The sequence below is a fragment of the Rattus norvegicus genome, chromosome 3, assembly GCF_021556685.1.
Source record: "Rattus norvegicus strain SHRSP/BbbUtx chromosome 3, alternate assembly SHRSP_T2T, whole genome shotgun sequence".
Lineage (NCBI taxonomy): Eukaryota > Metazoa > Chordata > Mammalia > Rodentia > Muridae > Rattus > Rattus norvegicus.
In genome coordinates this window covers 7,967,850-7,987,758 of record NC_141536.1, presented here as the reverse complement: position 1 = coordinate 7,987,758, position 19,909 = coordinate 7,967,850, and the positions used below count along the sequence as shown (strand labels likewise).

The following is a 19,909-nucleotide window of genomic DNA, read 5'->3' as shown; positions in this document are numbered from 1 at the left end:
CTATCTCCAGGACTGGTGTGAACCCAGTGTTCTCAGAGCCACGAGTCCTGCTGTGTGTTTTCTATTTAAGATTCTGAGTTGGCTGGTGTGTACGCCTGGCGAAAAGGACAAGACCTTGTGAGGCGGTTGCTTGGGCCCCCTCCTACCTTCTCCCGGCTCCAGAGCAAGGCCCCTGCCACGGAATTAGGTACCTCACGCCTTGGCCTTGGCCTGGTGCTTTGCTCTGGCATTAGTGGGTGGGTACAGAGGAGATTCCTTTGTTGCTCTGGAGGGTGGGTATCCTCTCTTGAGATTTCCCTCGGAGACGGAAATTTGAGAGTAATTCTCTTTACAAACCTGAAGAGAGAGGCTCTTCTCAGCTTTGGGAGCAGATGGACTACTGCAGATCTTTGGTGAGGAGAGCAGATGGGAAGGAACGGCCACTCCTGTGGTGGCCACCCCTCCATGTGCATCCCATTAACACACATGGAGCAGGTACTCACTCAAAAGCAGTCCCTGCTCCCCTTCGTGTGCTGATCATGAGGGCTGAGGCTGAGAGGACATTTGCGGGGCTGAGGCCATGGCCTCCCTAGTCACCCCATGATGTCCCCTGAATGGAGGAGCAGGTCTGTTCTTTCCTCCAGACCACAGACCCCCAACACTCCTCCACTGACTGTCTTTGCAGGCTCTGACAGGAAAGCAGCAGCTGTTGGGGCCTCTGCTGCCCACACCTGGTTGTGTAAACCCACATCTGCCCACAATGACCAGCAGGTTTCCAAGCATACACCCAGCCTGGCTTTCCATGACCAGTCAACAACTATCCAAGGTGCCATGGAGACCCTGCAAGACCTGCGCCAGCAAATCCAGGCTGGTCTGGAGCTTGCCAGGAGCCCCAGAGCGGCCAGGAAGCTCTCGCCATCAAAACCAAAGCCACAGAACCTGGCAGGGAAGAGGCACCAGGGACCCCGAAGCACCCAGGACACCCAGGGCTCCTTCTCAAAGGCTGCTTGGACAGTTACAGAAGGGAAGCGCTTCTCCTTGGGCAGAGCTGGAAACTTGCACAGTCAACAACACTGGAAGAACACTTTGGCTGAGCAAGAGTCTTGTCCACAGAGGGCCTGGACAGCACAAGGCCAAGACACCTCTTTCCTGAGACCTGGGAGCACCCGGGGAAAACCAACCCCCTTCTCACAGCGGCCCTGGAGTGCCCTGGCTTGGCAGAGTTACCCACAGAGGGCCAGAAAAGCTCAGGGCCAGGACACCTCCGTCCGGAGGCCTGGGAGCCCCCTTCAAAAGCGAAGCCCCTTCTCACAGCGGCCCTGGAGTGCCCTGGCTGGCCAAGCTTACTCTACTTGTAAAGATTGGGAGGTTTTTGAACCCAGTCTGAGTAGGCCACATTCCGCTCTCCAGGATTCCTGGAGTAATTCTTATGTGCAGAGGTCCAGTCCCTACAGCAAGAGCAAAAGTGCTGTCCCTCCTTCCTCAAAAGTCAAGGCAGCTTGGCCAGAGCCTGCCCAAGACTTTCCTCAGAGTAAACCCTCAGAGGAACAGGACATACCCTGTCCAAGGTCATGGGGGTCTCTCGGCCAGCCACATAGTACTGAGTCCTTGGGTGACTTCGTGCGTCAGAAGGTGCAGGACCGACGGCAGCAGTCCATGGAGCAGAAGGCCTTGGCTGCACACACCCTGGAGCTGCGGAACCAGAGGCTGCAGGAGGTGTACCGGAAGCAGCGAGAGGCTGTCAGTGTCAAGGCCATCCCTGTGGTCTCCCAGAGAAGTCCTGGCATTGTCACCTTTGTTCCCATACATTCTGGGGTATGTGCTGGATGGGTGACAAGAAGGGGGCCAGCAAGTCTTTGAGCCTGAGGCTCTGTGCTACACCTGGCTGCCTACTGTCCACCCACATATGGGTGGCCGGGTGCCAGTGGACCCAGGGGTAGAGATAGCATTGGCTCTGGGCAGCTTCAGGCATTTACTTGAGACAGAGACCGTGCTAGGGCAAAGATGATAGGCAGGGGACCTTGGCCGTGACTGGAGTGGTGACAGTGTTGGGGAATGTTCTAGCTGAACTTGGTTCCTCTTTGGCTCTTTGGGGGAGTCCTGGCACACTGTCTGCACAGGCAGATGGGGCTAAGGGGACCCGTTTGCCTCCTCACCCCTAATTCTTTGAAATGCTCTGAGAGTCTAGCCTGAAGCCCTTGGTGGGAGCTGGAGTCCAGCTCTGAACTGAAATGTGGCTGTGGGACTTGGGAATCTTCTCTGCTTTAGGGCACGGAAGCCCCTGGGAACCTGGGATCTCCAATGCGGAAGTGGAGCAAAGTGACATCTGGCATGGTGCTTGGGGACCAAGAGGCTCCAGACAGGTGGGTGCGGAGGCAGGGATGCTCTTCCTGGGCCAAAATATAGGATGTCAGGGTGGGGGTAGGGGGAGGAACTCTGACATTGCCCGTGACAGTGGGTCCTTGGGGTCATCCTTTTCTTTCTTTCTTTTTTTTTTTTTTTTTTTTGGTTCTTTTTTTCGGAGCTGAGGACCGAACCCAGGGCCTTGCGCTTCCTAGGTAAGTGCTCTACCACTGAGCTAAATCCCCAGCCCGGGGTCATCCTTTTCTACTGGTCATGGCACTCCAGTGCTTACAGAGGAGAGACACTATGGTGTTTTGCTGAGGTGAGAGAGAATGTCACTGCATATAGGCCCGGGCTGATCTCAGATACTGGTTCTGGTGAAATAGCTACCTTGGGGATTTGAGTCAGGGTGTCTCATTGGGTCCTTCGGCTTGCTGGATAGAAATGTGATACTGTCCTTTTCTTGGCCCGTGTTTTGAAGTTTACTGTCGCCGTGGGAAGTTGCTCTTTTTCTGCAAGGGCCTCACTTCTTGGGGACCCTCTAAGGGTCTCTGAGGATGGCATACTTGTCTTTGGAGAACCCCTTGCAGGCGTGAATATGTCCCCAGGTTTCTAGGTTCCTTCCTTCAGTTTGCAGGAGCGGAGGCTGTGCAGAGAGCAGGTGGGCCCCAGCCACAGAGCCCGGCTTGCCACGCTCTCACTCAGGCCTTTTCCTGAGAACTTCAGCTTTCAGGTTTTGGTTTCAATATTCGGAATTTTATTACTTTGGGATTAGGATTTTAGACTTTGAGGAAGTTACTCTTTGGGGATTTCAACATTTGGCATTATGATTGGCCCTGAGTACCAGGGAGAGGACTTAACCTAAGTGTCCAGCTCCTAATCCACTACCTTCTGCCCCAGGTGCCCCACATCTTCCATCACAACCAGCCCAGCAAGGGGAACACAGAGCCCCGCTCCAAGGGGAACACAGAGCCCCGCTCCAAGGGGATGTGTGGTGTTCGTGTGCACTGTTTCTCTGCGGAGTTCTTTGAAGAATTTGCATGCTGTTTGCCACGGTGGCTTCCCCACCTTCCATCCCCACCAGCAACATGTGGGGGCTGATTCCTCCACATATCCCTCTTTCTTTCCTCCCTCCTTCCCTCTCATCCCCTTCCAGCACCACCAGAACAGGACAGCTCTTCCCCTCCCCCACCTCTGGTCTTGCCAGCCACTCCCTGGCCCCCTGCTAAGGTACTCACTGTACAGAAGGGGGAATGGGCGGGGGTTGGTGGTGGGGGTGGGGCTCAAGAGGAGCTTCCAGAAATGCCCTGCCTTAGGCTCACTGGGGACATTCCTGGGTATGTTTTTGGCATTGGGAGGAACCTGAGCTGACCTCCTCTGGTGCCTGTTCCTACCCCTCCATATAAACCATTAGCCCTAGATGAGACGGAAGATCCTCTCCTTCCTCCGACTCCTTCTAACTCCCTTCCCTCCTCTGCCCACTTGGTCCCTGACTGTACAGCCTGAGATTTCATTCTATGTCTGAAGGGCAGCCTAGGTTCCTGTGTCTGTGAACTTCTAAAGCAGCGTCTAGCTCCATAGGACAACTCGGGTCCAACCAGTTACCACACCCCTGGGTAGCCCTGGCTCTTCTAACTCACCACAGTGTAAGAGGGTGTCCCCATCACTGCGGAAAACCATACACTTGTCTCCCTTCAACGAATCCTGACCCTTTTTTATTCCCACTTTTTAAAACTGTGCTAAAACACACATAACATTTACAACGATAACCATTTTTTAAATCCTCAATCCATCTGGATTTTGTTTTAAGTTTTTGCCGAACTGATACATAAAAGCTAAAAATTGCACATACAGATAGATGGGGTACATGTGGTGTTTTGATACACGCACACACTGCATGATATTTAAATTAGTTTAAACGCACTCCTCTCCAAACATTTATCATTTCTGTGTGACGAGGCATATTCAACACCCTTTCTTCTAAAATCCTTGGTGTTTTACAGTATGTTTTGTTATGGGTGGTGAGAATGACCCCAACTATGGCCTGGGTGGTCAGCTTCTCCCCACCGTCATCTCACACACCCTCCTCTTGTCTTCTGTGTTGGGTTTGAACCTAGCCAGAGCTCCATGCGTGTTAGGTAAGCCCTCTACCATTGAGCTACGCCCCTCGCTTTTGGGTTTATGTCATGTATTTATTTTTGACAGGACTTTACTAGGCCCTGTGTAGTTTCAAACTCCCAAAGATCTACCTGCCTGCGTCTCCTGAGTGCTAGTATTAAAGGCGTTTACCTACATCATAGCCTTAAAAACAAAAGCAAAACGAACAAAAACCAGCCTTTTATTTTAAGACAGGGTCTCACTAAGTTGCCCAGGCAGACATTAAACTTGTGATTCTCCTGCTTCAGTAGCTGGTCTTATCAGGCCACCACCTAGCTTCTTTTTAGTTGATTTGAATAGGTTTTTATTATTTGTTTAGAGACAAGATCTGGTTGTGTAGCCCTGGCTGGCCTAGAACTCACAGAGATACACAACTGCCCCGCTTCCTAAATGCTGGGTGCAGCACCACAGCGAGAGTCTCACTGTGTAGTTTTAAATTCCCAGTGTTCTGACATCAGCTTCCTGGGTGCTGAGATTGCAGACATCCACCCCAGTACCTGGCCTAATGCTCTTAGGCGCACACCCATGGCCTCAGTTCCAAGTACTGTGAAGTCATCCCTACCATCCTCCCTTAGAATCTTCTCCTCTTCCCAAGTGGATCCCCCTTAATACCAACCCCTGTCAGTCCCTGCATTGCTTGTCCGTCTGGATCGGATGGCTTAGGTGAGCTCAGAGATGTGGAATGCCGTCTCACATGTCCTTGTCACTGGATGTCTCTGAGGTTTACCACTGGTGTAGCAGGTACCATTCTGTCTGTGCTTACATATGAGAAACCTCCCACTGTGCGCATGGCTGCTCCATCCTCTGTTCATGGGCACTCGTCTGTCACTGTGAGGAAGCTGTGCAGACATCCGTCCACACCCGATACTTTTACCCATGTGGTGATTTGGTATTTGAGATTGGAGGACTTGCCAAACTGCTGTCCAGGAACTACAGTTTCTGCCATTTCTGCTAGCGTTTCTCAGGTCTGCATCCATACTTAGTTCTGGCTCTACTGAGCTGTGTGTGGTCTGCTATGTGACATCGTGGCCCTGACCTCTGGTCTGTGGTCAACCCTGACTCTGTCACAGAGGTCCTCATCTCCCCTCCTTGCTTCCCACGTATATTTTGCACAACCCCGTGCTGCTGGGGCTGCGTCCAACAACTCTCCTCTCCCTGCAGCTTCTGTCTATGTTTGAACAAACCATGGAACCGCACTGAGACCCAGAACACTGGATGTTCCCCGGAAAGCGTGAGTGGTGCCCCCCTGCTACTATCTACTGACTCCTCCTCTGACCCCATGAAGTGTCAGGTCCTGCCTGGGGTGGAGGTGGGGCTGTGCATCTCTCTGGACCCCCAGGACACTAAGCTATCTGGGCCCATGGGCCCTCCTGCTCTTCCAGTACAAGCAAGCCCGGCTGCAGGCACTGGAGACCATGGCTGAGGCCCTTGAGCAGCGTATTGACATTCTATCCAACAAGCTACACAAGCCGACATTGCCTGACACAGCTGGTGACCTGGCCTCGGACGTGCTGCCCTTGCACCCCAGCACAGCACCCAGCAGCCCCACACTTATTCCTCCCTCGTACCTCAGAACCGTAATGTCGAAAGGCGGTAGAGAAACCTCCCAGGACTTGGTGGATGTGCAGACCAATCCCCTTCTCCTCAGCACCTACTTGCAGGATGGTGAGATGCCATTGAGGCCCAGCTGGGAACTGCAGAACCCAAACCTGAGGACTCACACTGAGAGCCAGCCCCAAGGTAGGGCTTGGCAGTGGGTGTCATGTCTGTTGAATTACCTTTGGGCTTGGAGCAATGGGGCCCCAGTCAGTGTCTTGTTTGGAGAGCAGGGTGGTTGCTGCCCAGACAGTGAGGGTGGTGACAATAGCTGATGCTTCCTGGGTGACATATGGCACAGGCCATAGCAGTCTCATCCTGTGTTGGGGGAGGGGAGGCTCTTTCTGAAGCCTGCTGCCTACCCGCCCTACTTCCCTCAAGGGCAAGAAGGCCAGCAAGGCCTCCATGCTCTGCAGGTCCTGTTTCTAGCACTCCTGCCTCAGTGTCTCAGATCGTCCCTCACACTCAGCCTTGCCCTGCTGGCTCATCAAGTCGTGAGGCTCTTTCCAAAGACGCCATAGAGGGGCTGGAGAAGAAGTTGCAGAGAGAGATGGCTAACCTCCAGGCCCTCGGCGCCTGCATGAGGAGGTGAGTCCAGTTTGCTGTGCTACAGCTGTGAAGGCTGCCTCTCGTGTCCTCCGAGTTCACAGCCAGGAGTCTGGGTGCATCAGGTCGGGTGGACAAAACTCCCCAGATGTGCTATAGGCCATGCTGCTGCTAGCACTGGCCCATTTCATACATCTGCCCTGAACCTCACTGGGCAGGGAGTCACTTCTTGTGCTGGCCCATAGGGTTCATCAGCCTGCCTGGGTTCACTGCCCCATGTCTAGTTCACAGGCTTATCCATGTACCTTCTTCTGGCCTTGGTCCCTAGCACTGGCTTAGCCTTTTCAGGTGCAGCCCACGTGTGCTTATGATGTCATCTTCTGTGGTTTTTATGACCCTCGTCGTGCCCTCATGCCCATCTCACCGTGTCTCCTTTCTGGGCCCATCCTGCTCCACCACATCCAACTTTTAGTAGCCTCCACTGAAGCCCAGGTTGGGCAGGGTCCGGGAGGCTTTTGTGCTGTAGGAACTCTGCAGATGACCCTCAGCTATCGCCCACCAGAAATCTAAGGGTTTCCTCTGTCTGCAGCTGTGGTTCCTGGCCTCTCCAGGACTGAAAATTTCCTCTGCCTCCCAAAACATCTCCCTTCCCCTGCCCGCTGCTGTCTCACTGGGCCTTGTCCAAGGCATCCTCCAGCACTAGAAGCTCTGTGGTCCCCAACTGCTACCCCAACCCCAGCCTCCTTCTTGTAATCTTTTGTGCTTCCAACCAGAGGGACCACTCCGTGTCTCTCTCACTTTACTGTCCTTAGACTGGAGCACCCTAGGCGGTAACTCTAACCTGAACAGCCTCTCCACAGAGTTGTGGCCAGAACTGAGAGCACACACCCTGGAGAAGGCAGGGAGAACACTGCCACAGAGGCCCAGTTGGCCCCATGTCTGTGCTTGACACTGTTCACCAGGATGACCCCTGACCTCAGTTTGGCCCCCATGTGCAGGGACTGTGCCTCACTGCTAACCACAGCCGAGCTGTCTTCTACTTGATGTCTGGCTAGTTGTTTTAGAAGAGGAGAGGCTGTGCAAGCCCAGGAGATGCCGCATACTCCGAGCTGGAAGAGCAGGCTGTGAAGGAGGCTGTGGTTAAGATGGCTGAAGCCAAAGGGTGGCTGCTTCTCCGCTTGTGGCCCAGCCATGGAGGAGGGTAGTTATGTCAAGTCTCCGTTCTGTTTACCTCGAGGAAGCTCGTGCTTCCTCCCCTCCCCATCCACTTAAAGCAGCAGGTGATGTGACATCTCCAACCCCTGTTCCTCCTGGAGCTGAGACTTCTCTCCAGATGCCTCCCCTGCACTAGGAATCCCACCCCTAATTTAGTCACTCACCTTAGACTTGCTGTTTCCTGGATGGTAAGGTCTGTGGCATCACTGATTTAGGAAGGCCAGTAGGGGGCAGCATTGGGCCGAGATTTTCCTTGGCTAATTCACTAACACCACTCCAAAATGGATTCTTCCAGAATTTTGGGAGGGTTAATTTCAGTATCCCAGGCTCTTAGATAGACAAAGTGGCCCCAAGGTCGTAGACCCAGGTGTAGAAGGTCCTGGTGCCAACATTCCTGACATAGCTACACAGGGGTCGTGGCCTGGTCTCCCCTCCAGGGGTGTCCAACTTGTTGGAGTTTCTTCGCCACTTTATCATCTATATAGTTCATGCTGAGAACCTCTAACATAGGTTTCCAAGTGTCAAAAATAAATTGATTTTGCGTTGGACGTATTCTCAGGCGTCCTGGGGTACAAATCTTGGGCTGCAGGTTGGGCACACCTGTGCTGTCTTTCTACTGTGTTCCTGCCCCACATGAGCATACCTGTGCAGGCCACAGAGCTCTACAGGACCCGTCCTATCCCAATAGTTTAGAAGAGACCAGAGGAGGCAGAAATGATACTCAGAGCCTGTTTCCCAGAAAGGCAGCGTTTACCTTTCCAGACTTGTGGTTTTCCTTCTGTTCTCCTGAGATGCACCTTCTAGGGTCTGGACTCTCATGCTGAGATCTTCTCCTCGTCCTACAGGCACTTGGTGATGGGCGAGGGCCCAGCCTGTCATCCTCCTCTCACAGTTAAGAACACCATTGTTCTAGCCAGCTGTCCGTGGGGCTTGGTCCCACCTGCCTTCACATTTAACTCCACTCCATTGCTTCTGCTTTCTGGAAACTGCTTCTAAGTCTGCATTCCCATCATGCCTTGCAGCCTTAATGTATGCCTATATGCTCAGAAGGAGCTTTACTCCAGCAGGGGCTGGGTGTGGACATGCCATATCCTCGCCCTGCACAGTACCCGACTTGAAGAAGGGTGGAGTTAGAGACCTGCAGGCTTTGAGGGCTGTTGAATCAGGCACGAGTGACATTTGGTGATTCAGGTGGAGTCCAGGTCACTATGTACCAGGGACAGATGGTGCCTCAGGGAGAAAGTAGAGTGGCCAGAGGCTGTGTTCACCACCTACACCAGCCAATTTACATATCCATCGTCTGTGCTTCAAAGCCTTCTAATCCCGCAGCTGCTGCATACGCACCTGCACCAGCAGCTTGCTACCCATTGTGGCTGTTTTGACCTGGGTATAGGCCATGGCCTTTCCTGTCTGAGGGAGGGCAGCTGCCTGAGACCATGCAGAATAGAGAGGATCCTTCGTGATGATTGTACTTCTCTCCCGATGACCCAGCTGTACATTACGAGCACCGCTGTAAGGGCAGCGGCCCAGTCCTAGCCATGGTACTGTGAGTCCTCACCCTCATTCCACAAAGCCTTGTGGATGGTATTCTTAGCAGCTTGCAGGGATGACCAGGATAGCTACACTGCCACATCGAGCTGTGATCTCACCTGCACAGCTGGCTGTGATGGAGCTAACACTGCATACTGGCAGGGCGCTACACACACACGCACACATAAGCACACACACATGCACACACATGCACACGCGCACACACACGCGCACACACACACTCACATATGCACACACATGCACACACACGCACACTTGCATACGCATAGGACACACGCACACACACGCACACACACGCACACCCACACGCACACGTGCACGTGCACATGCACACACACGCGCATTATGCCCGTACTTGGCTGATGGAGGCTGTGACCTAGTGGCCGTCCTATGAACCATCCATACAAGTGCTACAAGCTCACTGCTGCTCTGTGTGTCAGAGGCCCATCCTCCGCCTGGGCTTAGTCGGGTCTGCTCTAGATATTCTTTTTTTTTTTTTGTAAAGATTTATTCATTTATTATATATAAGTACACTGTAGCTGTCTTCAGATACACCAGAAGAGGGCATCGGATCTCTTTACAGATGGTTATGAGCCACCATGTGGTTGCTGGGAATTGAACTCAGGACCTCTGGAAGAGTAGTCAGTGCTCTTAACCGCTGAGCCATCTCTCCAGCCCTGCTCTAGATATTCTGTCTGGATCTTGGGACATTCCCGCTGAGTGGGTATTGGCACTCATCCTTCCTCTGCCCCAGCCTGGTTGTGACTTCACTCTCCATGTATTCGTTGTTTTCTAGCTCACTTGGGGTGCCAGATGCCCCAGACCCCACACGTGGCTCCCTTTGGCAGGAGGAGATACCAGAAGCCAAAAAGGCAGGCTTGGTAATGCCCTGGACCACCCGGAGCTGCGGTAAGAGTGAACCTGCAGCTAGGCCCTGGGCTGGCTGGTCGGGCAGCCACGGGGGCCTGCCATGGGCCTCTTCCACGGCCTAGCTTGAGGTTGGTCCTGCAGTGGAGAGACCTATTTCTATGTGGACAGCAGCCACAACTCAGCATTAAAGTGTTTTGAGGCTCTCCAGCCCCCACCACCAATTCTGCTCCTGTTGTGATTGTCACGACAGTTGTCCTCGTTATCTCTAGAAGAGCCACACTTCTGCAGCCAGGAGTGTGACCCTTGTTTCTTTCCTTGTGTCTGTCGGCCCAGGTTCTACCTTTTCTTTGGTACTTAAGTGTCCTTGTTCCTGGGGTTCAGCTAAGGAAACTGAAGAGCTGGCACCTGACAGGGGGATAAGGCATTCTTCTGCTGATGGCAGAAGCCACACCCCAGGGGATCAGCCTACCCTTGGGTGCGTCTTGCTAGTGTTCTGTAGAGCTGCAGTGGGAGCCTCCCTGCCCAGGGTGACATGGAGCTGTGTTGGCACAAGCCTGAGACCCTGTTCACCCTGTCAGTGCTGTTTGCTTATTTTCCTCGAAGGACAGGTTTTGAATATGTAAGATATCATCCTGTGGGCTGGAGAGATGGCTCAGTGGTTAAGAGCACTGACTGCTCTTCCAGAGGTCCTGAGTTCAAATCCCAGCAACCACATGGTGGCTCACAACCATCTGTAATGAGATCTGATGCCCTCTTCTGGTGTGTGTGTGTGTGTGTGTGTGTGTGTGTGTGTGTGTGTGTGTGTCTGTGTGGTGTGTCTGTGTGTGGTGTGTGTGTCTGTGTGTGTGTGATGTCAGCTACAGTATACTTATATATAATAAATAAATCTTAAAAAAAGATATCATCACTTAGGAGGCTAAAGGAAGGTGATCATAAATTTAAGGCCAGTTTGGGATACATAATGAGACTTAACAAACAACAGCAAAGCAAAACAAAAGTAAATCACACACACACACACACACACACACACACACACACACAGGGAAATGGGACTGAGGATATAGCTAAAGTGTAAAGTGCTTACCCAGCACGTATAAGGCCATGGGTTCAATCCCCAATATTACACAATGAAGCCAAACCAAACAGCAACAATAGAAGTGGTTATGCCTGACTTTGAGAAACAGAGAGAGTAAATGTGACCCTTAGCTGTGCCCAAGTCCCCAACCAGACAGAGAAGCCCTAGGGAATCACAGGATAGGCATTAAGGCCCAAGAATGCCTGGGCAGTTAGCAGAGGCCCAGGCTTCCCCTCCAGGGTAGAGCTGGCAGGGTAGGTAGGGGAGGTCTTAGACTGGGCTCAGAGCCATAGACATACTGGTAGGTATGAGTCAGCTCATGTGTGGACTTACGGAGAAGTATGTGTATATGTGATGACGGGTATCTGTGTGAGAAACAGCAGTCTCTAGCTCTGGGGGGGCTCGCTCCACCTAAAACAGGACATCTAGGGGTGTCAGGCAAGAGCTGTCAACGCTCTCAGGCCCCAGGCTACAGCAGACCTCCGTGGTCCGTAGATTTATTGCTCCTGACACAAACTGAACCTGATAGCATATGTGACCTTGGTCAGAGGTCAAGCCCTATTCCAACAAAATCTGTACTTTAGGGGCGCCAGGAGATGGCAGGTAAGAGTTCTGAGCCAGGAAGGGCACGAAGGGGAAGGCCTCGGCCAGCACATGCCTGATGTTTTGGTTACTTGCCTTGTTACTGTGACAGAACAACCCAACTGGAATTAAGCTTGAGCGAGGAACGGTTATCTTGGCTCACTGCAAAGACAGAGGCTATCACCATGGAAAGACAGGGCAGTGGGGCTTGAGGCCTTCAGGAGGCACAGAGTAATGGAGGCTGGGGCTCAGTCCTGACCTGACCCCAAGGCATGGTAAGAGCCACATTCCAGGTGAGCCTTCTTACCTCTGTTAGCCTCCTCTAAGCAAACCCCCAGAGAGGCTTGTCTCCTCCGTGGTTGCAGAGCCTGCCACATTGGAGCATTAACATTGCGTGGGCTTCCAGCCTGTTCCTGAGCAGATAGTATAACAGCCTGAACTTACAATGAGCAGAAATGTGTGGGCTCACAGGCCAGAGGCGGCAAAGCTTAGGAGTACCCCCGGGCCTTCTTGTTACCCCACCACACAGGGGAAAGTCAGCAGAGCCAAACCCTCCCATCTGTACTCACTTGTTTTCCTTTGAGACAGGGACTCATGTAGCCTAGGCTAGCTCTTATTTAATCCACGATGTAGCCAAGGATGACCTTGAACTTCTGATTCTTCTTTCCTCATTTCCCAAGAGATGGGAGATCACAGGTATTGCCATTAGACCCAGTTTATGGGGCACTGGAGACGAAACTCAAGGCAAGCACCCATTGTGCTGCACTCACATCCCAGCCCCCTCCATTCCTGGCTTTAGTGGCCCAATTGCCCTTTAGAAGCCTTACCTCCTAACCCCGTTACCATGGCTACCAAATGTCTACATAAATTTGAGAAGGAACATTTAAACCAAAGCAAAGCCCCGTGTCTCCCCTGACAGACAGTGAGATTCTCAGATTACCCCTTGGCCCTGCCCACCTGGCTGGGTTTATCCATGCTCTTCTCCAGCCTGACTGGACGGGGTCTGATGCTGTGTGAGAGTCAAGAGCTATTTCTGATCACAGCAGGAAGGCCAGCTCCTTCAAGGGTCTGGCCCTCTCCTTACATGGGGTAGGGACTCGGGGGACATCCTGTCCCTCGGCCTCATTTGCATTCTTGGAGCAGAATGTGCTGGTGAGCCCCAGGGACAGCAGTGAGAGGGGCCTTCAATTCCAGCCGTTAGTACTAGAAGCAGCCGCATCCAGTGGAACCCTCAGGACTTCAGCTCCTAGGCAGCCCTGCTCAGTAGGGTGTTTGTTGGTGAGGGGTATTATGGTAGCTGTCAGATACGTGTGGCTGCCGAGACCTGGAACTGTAGTCAGTGTGATGGGGTAGAGTACATTATATGTATGTATGCATGTATGTATATGCATATTTATAGTGTGTATGTGTATATGCATATGTGTGTGAGTGTATGTGTGTGTGTGTGAAGAGAGAGAGAGAGAGAGAGAGAGAGAGAGAGAGAGAGAGAGAGGATGTTCATGCTCACATGTGAGATTCATCTGTAGAGGCCAGAAATCACCTTGGGTAATATTCCTCAGACCTCTGCTCTGTTTTGACTCTCGATGGCTGGAACTCACCACTTAGGCTAACAGGCTGTCTTTGTCCTTCATCTCCGAAACGTTGGGATTACATGTGTAGCCCACCCTTATATTTTTAATATGAGGGGTCCAACTTGGGCCCCCAGTTTCCTCCTCTAAATGTAGAAAGGTTAGTATCAACTATGCCTTCTGCTGCTTTTCTGCTCGGCTCCCACACTCAGCGGGTCTCCTGGGGGCAGAGGTACAACCTGACTGAGCACCCTTGCGTCCTTCCTACAGTCTGCCGCTGAGCCTTCGTGAGGCCATCTCCCTGGGTCCCCACAGTACTGGCCTCAGGTGGTGCTGACTTCTTGGGGTTCCTCCCTAATTGCCTTTTGAGAGGAGCCGGGGATAAGGCAGGGTCATTCTCTGCTTGTAGGAGGTGATCTCACCCAGGGCTGACCTGGCTTTCTCCTGGGTCACAGGTCGGTACTCAGGGACATCAGCATGTAGTTCCCTCTGACCTGTTGGGGTGCCGACATGGCCAAGAAGACCGAGAGCTACCCCCAACTCAGATGAGTGGCTTAGAGTCTCTGGGTTTCAGTCTCTGGGATCTGTGGAAGGGTGACTTAGTCTGTGCACCTGCTCTGGCCTCCGTTTCCCTCAAGTTTCCCAGCCATAGCAGTGAAGCCTCGTCTCATGCAAAGGAACGGAAGTTCAGCCAATCCAAGAGTTCCGTTATACGGGGTTGGGGATGGAGTGGAGAGTACCCAAGTGTTTAGTGTGTGTTCTTCTACCCCCTGCCATACCCTGATGTCTCCTGGTCTTTTTCTGTCGTTGGCGATGCCCAGGGACTGTGTGACCATCGCTCACAGTTTTTCATCGGCTCGTATTCTAAGCTGTGCTTCTCTGTCAGTGATGACACACAGTCTGCTGGGGAAGATGGCCCTCCCTGGCCAGAGGACTAGGATTCTGTCCATGGTCCTCCCTACAACATGACTGCCCAGTGACTGAGGGTCGTCAAGGGCCGTCAGGAAGCCCTCCCCGCCTCTCGTCCAATCCAGAGCGGTCAAGCCAGGCATCCTCTGAGCCCTCTCCTAACAGCTAACTCTGAAGAAAAGGGGCTTAGGGTAAGGCAGAGGATAGTTCAGGGGGAGACACAGTCTCCACAGGGTGGGAACACACATAGCACGGTCTTGGAATACCCACAATGTGACCTTGTCCTTGGACTGGAGGGGGGCCATTAGAAGGATGAGAAGCCCCCTTTGATACCCTTGGGGACTTCGTAACTTACAAGAGATACAGTGTGAAACACCCCAGATTCCAAATTGCACTCTGGACTCCCCTCTGTAGCACATACCTACCTGAGCACCATAGGGAACAGCCATGGCTTCTGCCTGTCAGGCCTTGTAAAGCTATTGTGGGAGTCTCACACAGGGAAGCAGCGTTCCCTCAGACAACCTGGTTGGCCAGTGAATTGTTCCAGGTCACCTAGAAAGGGCAGGACAGAGCTGAGACTGGGACCCGAGTCTTTCTGGTATCGCCTGTCACCTATGCTAATTCAATTCTTGCTTCTGGAATGAAAGGTGGCCAGAATGAGGTGCAGCGAGGGTGAGGGAGGGAATACAGTCACATGGCAGTCACAGTCTCCTGAGACTGTAAGGAAGGATACCAGCACAGTCCTTGTGTCGTGGGCTTTTTCTCCTGGCCTCTGGCCTCAGTTTCCTTGCAGGCCAAGAAGCGCTGAGGCTCAACCAGGAGAGAGGCTCAAAGCGTACCTGCCACTCAGGTGCCCTCCTCCGTGGTCTGCAGGTCAGCAGGAGCCCGAGAGGCCACATTCCAGAGGCCTGCATGATGGGCACCTGACCAATTTCCAGCTGAAATCTTCCAGCTTTCTCGTGTCACTGAAGGTATGTCCTACGCCATGATCCCAGGCCAGTGGTAACTGTGTCTCCTTTAGGCTTCTTCTGTTTGGAGGTTAGCTGTGAGCAGCCTCTGTCTCCAAGGTTGAATAGAAGGCTCTGTAACTTAGCACTGAGGGTCTAGAAGCAGCCTCTACCCACTTTTGCTCAGCCTGGATAGAGAAGCCACAGAGAGAAAGAGTAATCAGTTGCTAGGGGGAGCAGGGCCTGACCAGACATGGGATTTGTTAAGGTGACCCCATGCCCCATTGCCAGCGAGACATAGGTGAACCTGGGGTGTGGTTCTCATGACAGCTGGACCAGCAGAAGCAGGAGCAAGCAATGGCCCTTCTGCGGCAGCGAGCAGAGCAGGAGGTGTGTGAGACACAAATGGCACTCGATGAACTTCTCTTCAAACAGCAGCTGAAGGTCAGCTGAGGCCTTAAGTGGTGTGCCAGCCCTGCCCAGTGTCCCTTCTACCCCACCTCTGACCCTCCCTGCCCCTGCCCTGGGAATGGTCAGCCGATATCAGTCCACGAGGGCAAATGGAGAAGAGACTACGAATGGGTGGGGGTGGGGGAGTGGGGAGGTGGGGGAGTGGGGAGGTGGGGGAGTGGGGAGGTGGGGGAGTGGGGAGGTGGGGGAGTGGGGAGGTGGGGGAGTATTTGAAAGCCCTGTGAGTACTGAAGGTAATGGCATACTGGGACCAGCTTCCTGAAATCCCAGGTGCTAGCAGAACGGCTTCTTATAGGCAGAAAGGAAGTTGAACCTGTAATCTAACGAAGGCTACATGACATCCTGCAGGTAGAGGCCTGTGGGGGTTATGGTCAGAGAAGGAGAAGCCCTACCGGTAAAGGGAGTCCTCCTTTTGTGTCGAGCCTACAAGGCTATCCATGCAATGGTAGACTTCAGCCTTTAATTAGCAGGGTTTTTCCTGCATCTCTCCCTCATTTATTTTCTAATGGTGAGGTATAACCGTACCCCTCAGCCTATGTGCTGGGGATGGCTCAGTATTGAACCAGAATCTGATTAGCAGTGGCGCTTGCAATGTGACTTATCTGCAGCTTTAAACGTTGGACAGAGCGGGGTGTAAGCATCCAAGTAAAACATAGCACAGTGTCGTAATGGGGTAATGAGGGGTGGGGCCAAGGAGACGACGGATTATTGAACCAATTTAATTGCTCGGTGGATTGAAATCTCCACAGCAAGTCAGAACAGTTTTTTTTTTCCGGAGGGTATAAACATTGGTCCTTCTAAAGCCGGTCCCGCTGTCGGTCACACTGTCGGTCACGCTGGTGAAGGCAGAGAGGCACCAACAGTCTCAGAGGGAGCACAACCACGTGAACAGGGGACAGGGACTTGTTTGAAGAGACTGGATGCTTTGTCCACTCGTGTCCCAGGAACATCCACACTAGGGTGGGTGCCCATGGCTGCTTCCAGAGCTGGGTCACAGGTAGTCATCGTTGTCTCCCACTGGTCCCACTTCAGGACCTGTTAGGCACTGAGCAGTAGCTCTCTGTTGGAGCCCAGAGCTTATGACCTGTGGTATGCGTGACATACAAACTCCTGTGTGTCTCTCTTGCCTGGTCCTGGGATCCAGCCTGGCCTGGCCAGCCACAGAACCTTATCTCTCATGCCGCAAAACCAGACTCTTTTTCTTCACAGAGGTGGATGGAGAAACCCTCAGTCCAGCAAGGGCCAGAAGAGTCTTCAAAACAGAAACAGCAGCAGATGTGTGGTGGCCCAGAGCCGAGCACATTCTCTCTCCACACGATGACAACCAGATCCAAGTGAGGCCAAGGCTGAGGCCAGATGCCACCCCCCAACCCCAGGGTAGAGGAGTACGGGTGACCCGACTTCAGGTTTCAGGTGCTGGTGATGACAATAAGCTCTGGTGGTTTTCTGGCCCTTATATCACCGCTTTCCCCACATAGAGACAACACCTGGTCCTTGAAGCATCTTGAGGAAGCAAAGGCAGTTTCTGCAGGTGAGTGTCTTGTGTGACCTATGCTGGCAGGGGTAAAATGGGTGAGGATGGCGCTGTAAAACCTCCAGATGAACTTTTATCCTCAGAGAGCTAGTCATGCCAGCTACAGCTTCACACCCAGGTCCATCTGACCACTTCTCTGGGAAGTTTGGCCCCTCTGTCTAGTTCTGGTGGCTATAAAATTCATTTGTAAATGTTTGATCATCTCCACACTTTTGCTAATATATACCGTATGCTCTGTTCTGCAGCTGTTGGGTGGAGCATTCTGCAATCCTGGTAGACCAGTTGGCACATAGAATTGCTCAAACCTGCTCTTTGCTTGGGGAGTCTTCTGCCTCACATGGACCTGTTATTGGGGTTGGGAGGGAAGGGCACAGTACTGAAATGTCAAGTTGTGGGCTTGTCTACCAGCACATAAACATTTAGGATTCTAAGCCAGGGGGTGGTGACACCCCTCTTTAATCCAGCGCCTGAGAGGCAGAGACAGAGGCAGGTGGATCTTCGGGAGTTCAAGGCTAGCCTGTTCTGTTCTACACAGCAAGTTCCAGGGAAGCCAGGGCTAGACAGAGAAACCCTGTCTTGGAAAAAAAGAAACCATACAAAAAACAACAATAAAAAAACAAACATAAACCAACAACAACATCAACCAAAAAAAAACCCCCAACGAAACCATTTAGGATTCTGATGGGCTCTTGATGCACTGGCCCTCTTGGTCCAGGCACCTCTGCAATGTGTTTGTTCTCGAGTCCACCTTGTATGTACGTTGTTCTGTTTTGTTTGTCGTTGGGTTTTTTCCCCTATGCTATCATCTTAGGCTCTCCTAGGCTGGCCTGGAACTCCCTATGTAGCTGCGATGACTTTAACTTTCTGAGCCCCCTGCCTCTGCCTCCCAAGTGCTGGGATTACAAACGTTTGTGCTTATGTCTGGTCTATGCTGTGCTAGGCTTTGACTTTGGGCTTCCTGCCATGAGCATTATCAGCTGAGCCACATACGCTTTCCCAAGCCTGCTTTGACATTTGTAGGCGGTGACAGCTTTCCTGTGACTAGGAGAAGGGGCATCTGCCTCCTGCTTTGTATTTGAAGTGTGTTCTTGTGAGCAGTATGAAGTTGGGTGTTGCCCTCTTTTTAATCTAGTCTCTGACTTCTGAGAGGCTTATCCTATTTACGAGCATTGGGGTTGGCCTCAGAATCAGGTTCAGGTTATTCACCTTGATGTCCATTTTTTGTTTCTTCTATCTTTTATTTTCTTTTTTCACTTTATCTGCCTCCGTCTGGGTTATTTTTTTATTTGGTTTGTTGATACAGGCTCTCACTGGGCAACCCAGCCTGGCTTGAAACTATGTGGCCCAGGCTGACCTCTCACTCATAACAGCCTTTCTACCTCCCCGCTGGGGTGCTGAGGTTGTACGCGTGCACCACCCCTCAGCCTGGAGCACTGAGATTATGTGTGTGCACCCCTTAGATAGTCTTTAATGATCTCTTCCTCAGCGTTGAGCTAGGGTGAGCCATACCCACATCACAGTGGGTGCCTTAGGGCTGATAGCGTGCAGGCCACAGGCGATTTCTACTTCACCTTTGTACTGATGTGGCATACTGATATATATGGTATACTGATATGTTTATTCAGTGCGCTAAAATGTGCTTCCGTGGTGGGAACTGAAGAAAGGGCTCCGTGGTTGCTATTCTAACAGAGGAGGGAGGTTTAGTTCCCAGCACACATGGTGGCTTACAACTGCTCTCCTCTGGATCTGTGGGTGCTAGGCACTTACATGGTATATAAACACATGCATGCATGCATAATTATACACATACATATACACACACCTACATATACACATGTGTGCATACATACACACATGCATACACATACATACATACACACACACACATACACATACACACATACATACACACAAGTGTGCATACATATGTATACACATACATATACACACACATGCACACATGTGTACATACATGCAAACATACACACATTCATGCATACAGACACATACATACACATAATACATACATACACACATATATACACATCCATACATGCAAACATACATACACATACATACAATATATACACATACATACAATACATATACACAAGCATACATACAAACATACATATACATACATACATACATACATACATACATACATACATACATACAGGCAAACACTCATGCACATAAAATAAAAAATAAACACAGGGCTGGAGAGAAAGCTCAGTGGTTTAGTGTACACATTGCTCTTCCAGAGGGCAAGAGTTTAATTCCCAGCACCTACACTGAGTGGCTCACAACCATCTATAACCAGTCCTAGAGGACTGGACTCCTCTGGCCTCCATGAACACCTGCACACCTGTGTACATATTCACACAACAGGCACACGCATACACATAACTCAAAATAATAAAATAAAAGTCAACCTTCAAAATGTTAAGCCCATCTTTCATTGACATATTTTTGACAAACGATTCTCTTTTACTAGTTTTAGATTAGACCCAGGCCTAGAGTGAGGCTGTACCGAGTTCTCAGCCACTGTTTTTGACACTCCTGA

General features: G+C 51.7%; 1 protein-coding gene across 4 annotated transcripts in view; it reads left to right on the top strand.

Annotated features, from left to right (window-relative positions):
- Ccdc187 (coiled-coil domain containing 187) overlaps positions 1–19,909 on the top strand; it is a 56,441-nt gene that overhangs the window by 18,305 nt on the left and 18,227 nt on the right. Inside the window, exons 5-15 of one of the 4 annotated variants that reach the window (XM_087653767.1) lie at positions 71–187; positions 665–1,794; positions 2,248–2,342; positions 5,641–5,710; positions 5,862–6,219; positions 6,492–6,663; positions 10,184–10,296; positions 15,265–15,362; positions 15,669–15,782; positions 17,019–17,143; positions 17,288–17,340. In XM_087653767.1, the coding sequence (XP_087509893.1) occupies positions 71–187; positions 665–1,794; positions 2,248–2,342; positions 5,641–5,710; positions 5,862–6,219; positions 6,492–6,663; positions 10,184–10,296; positions 15,265–15,362; positions 15,669–15,782; positions 17,019–17,143; positions 17,288–17,340 (2,445 nt within the window). 4 annotated transcript variants of the gene reach the window in all.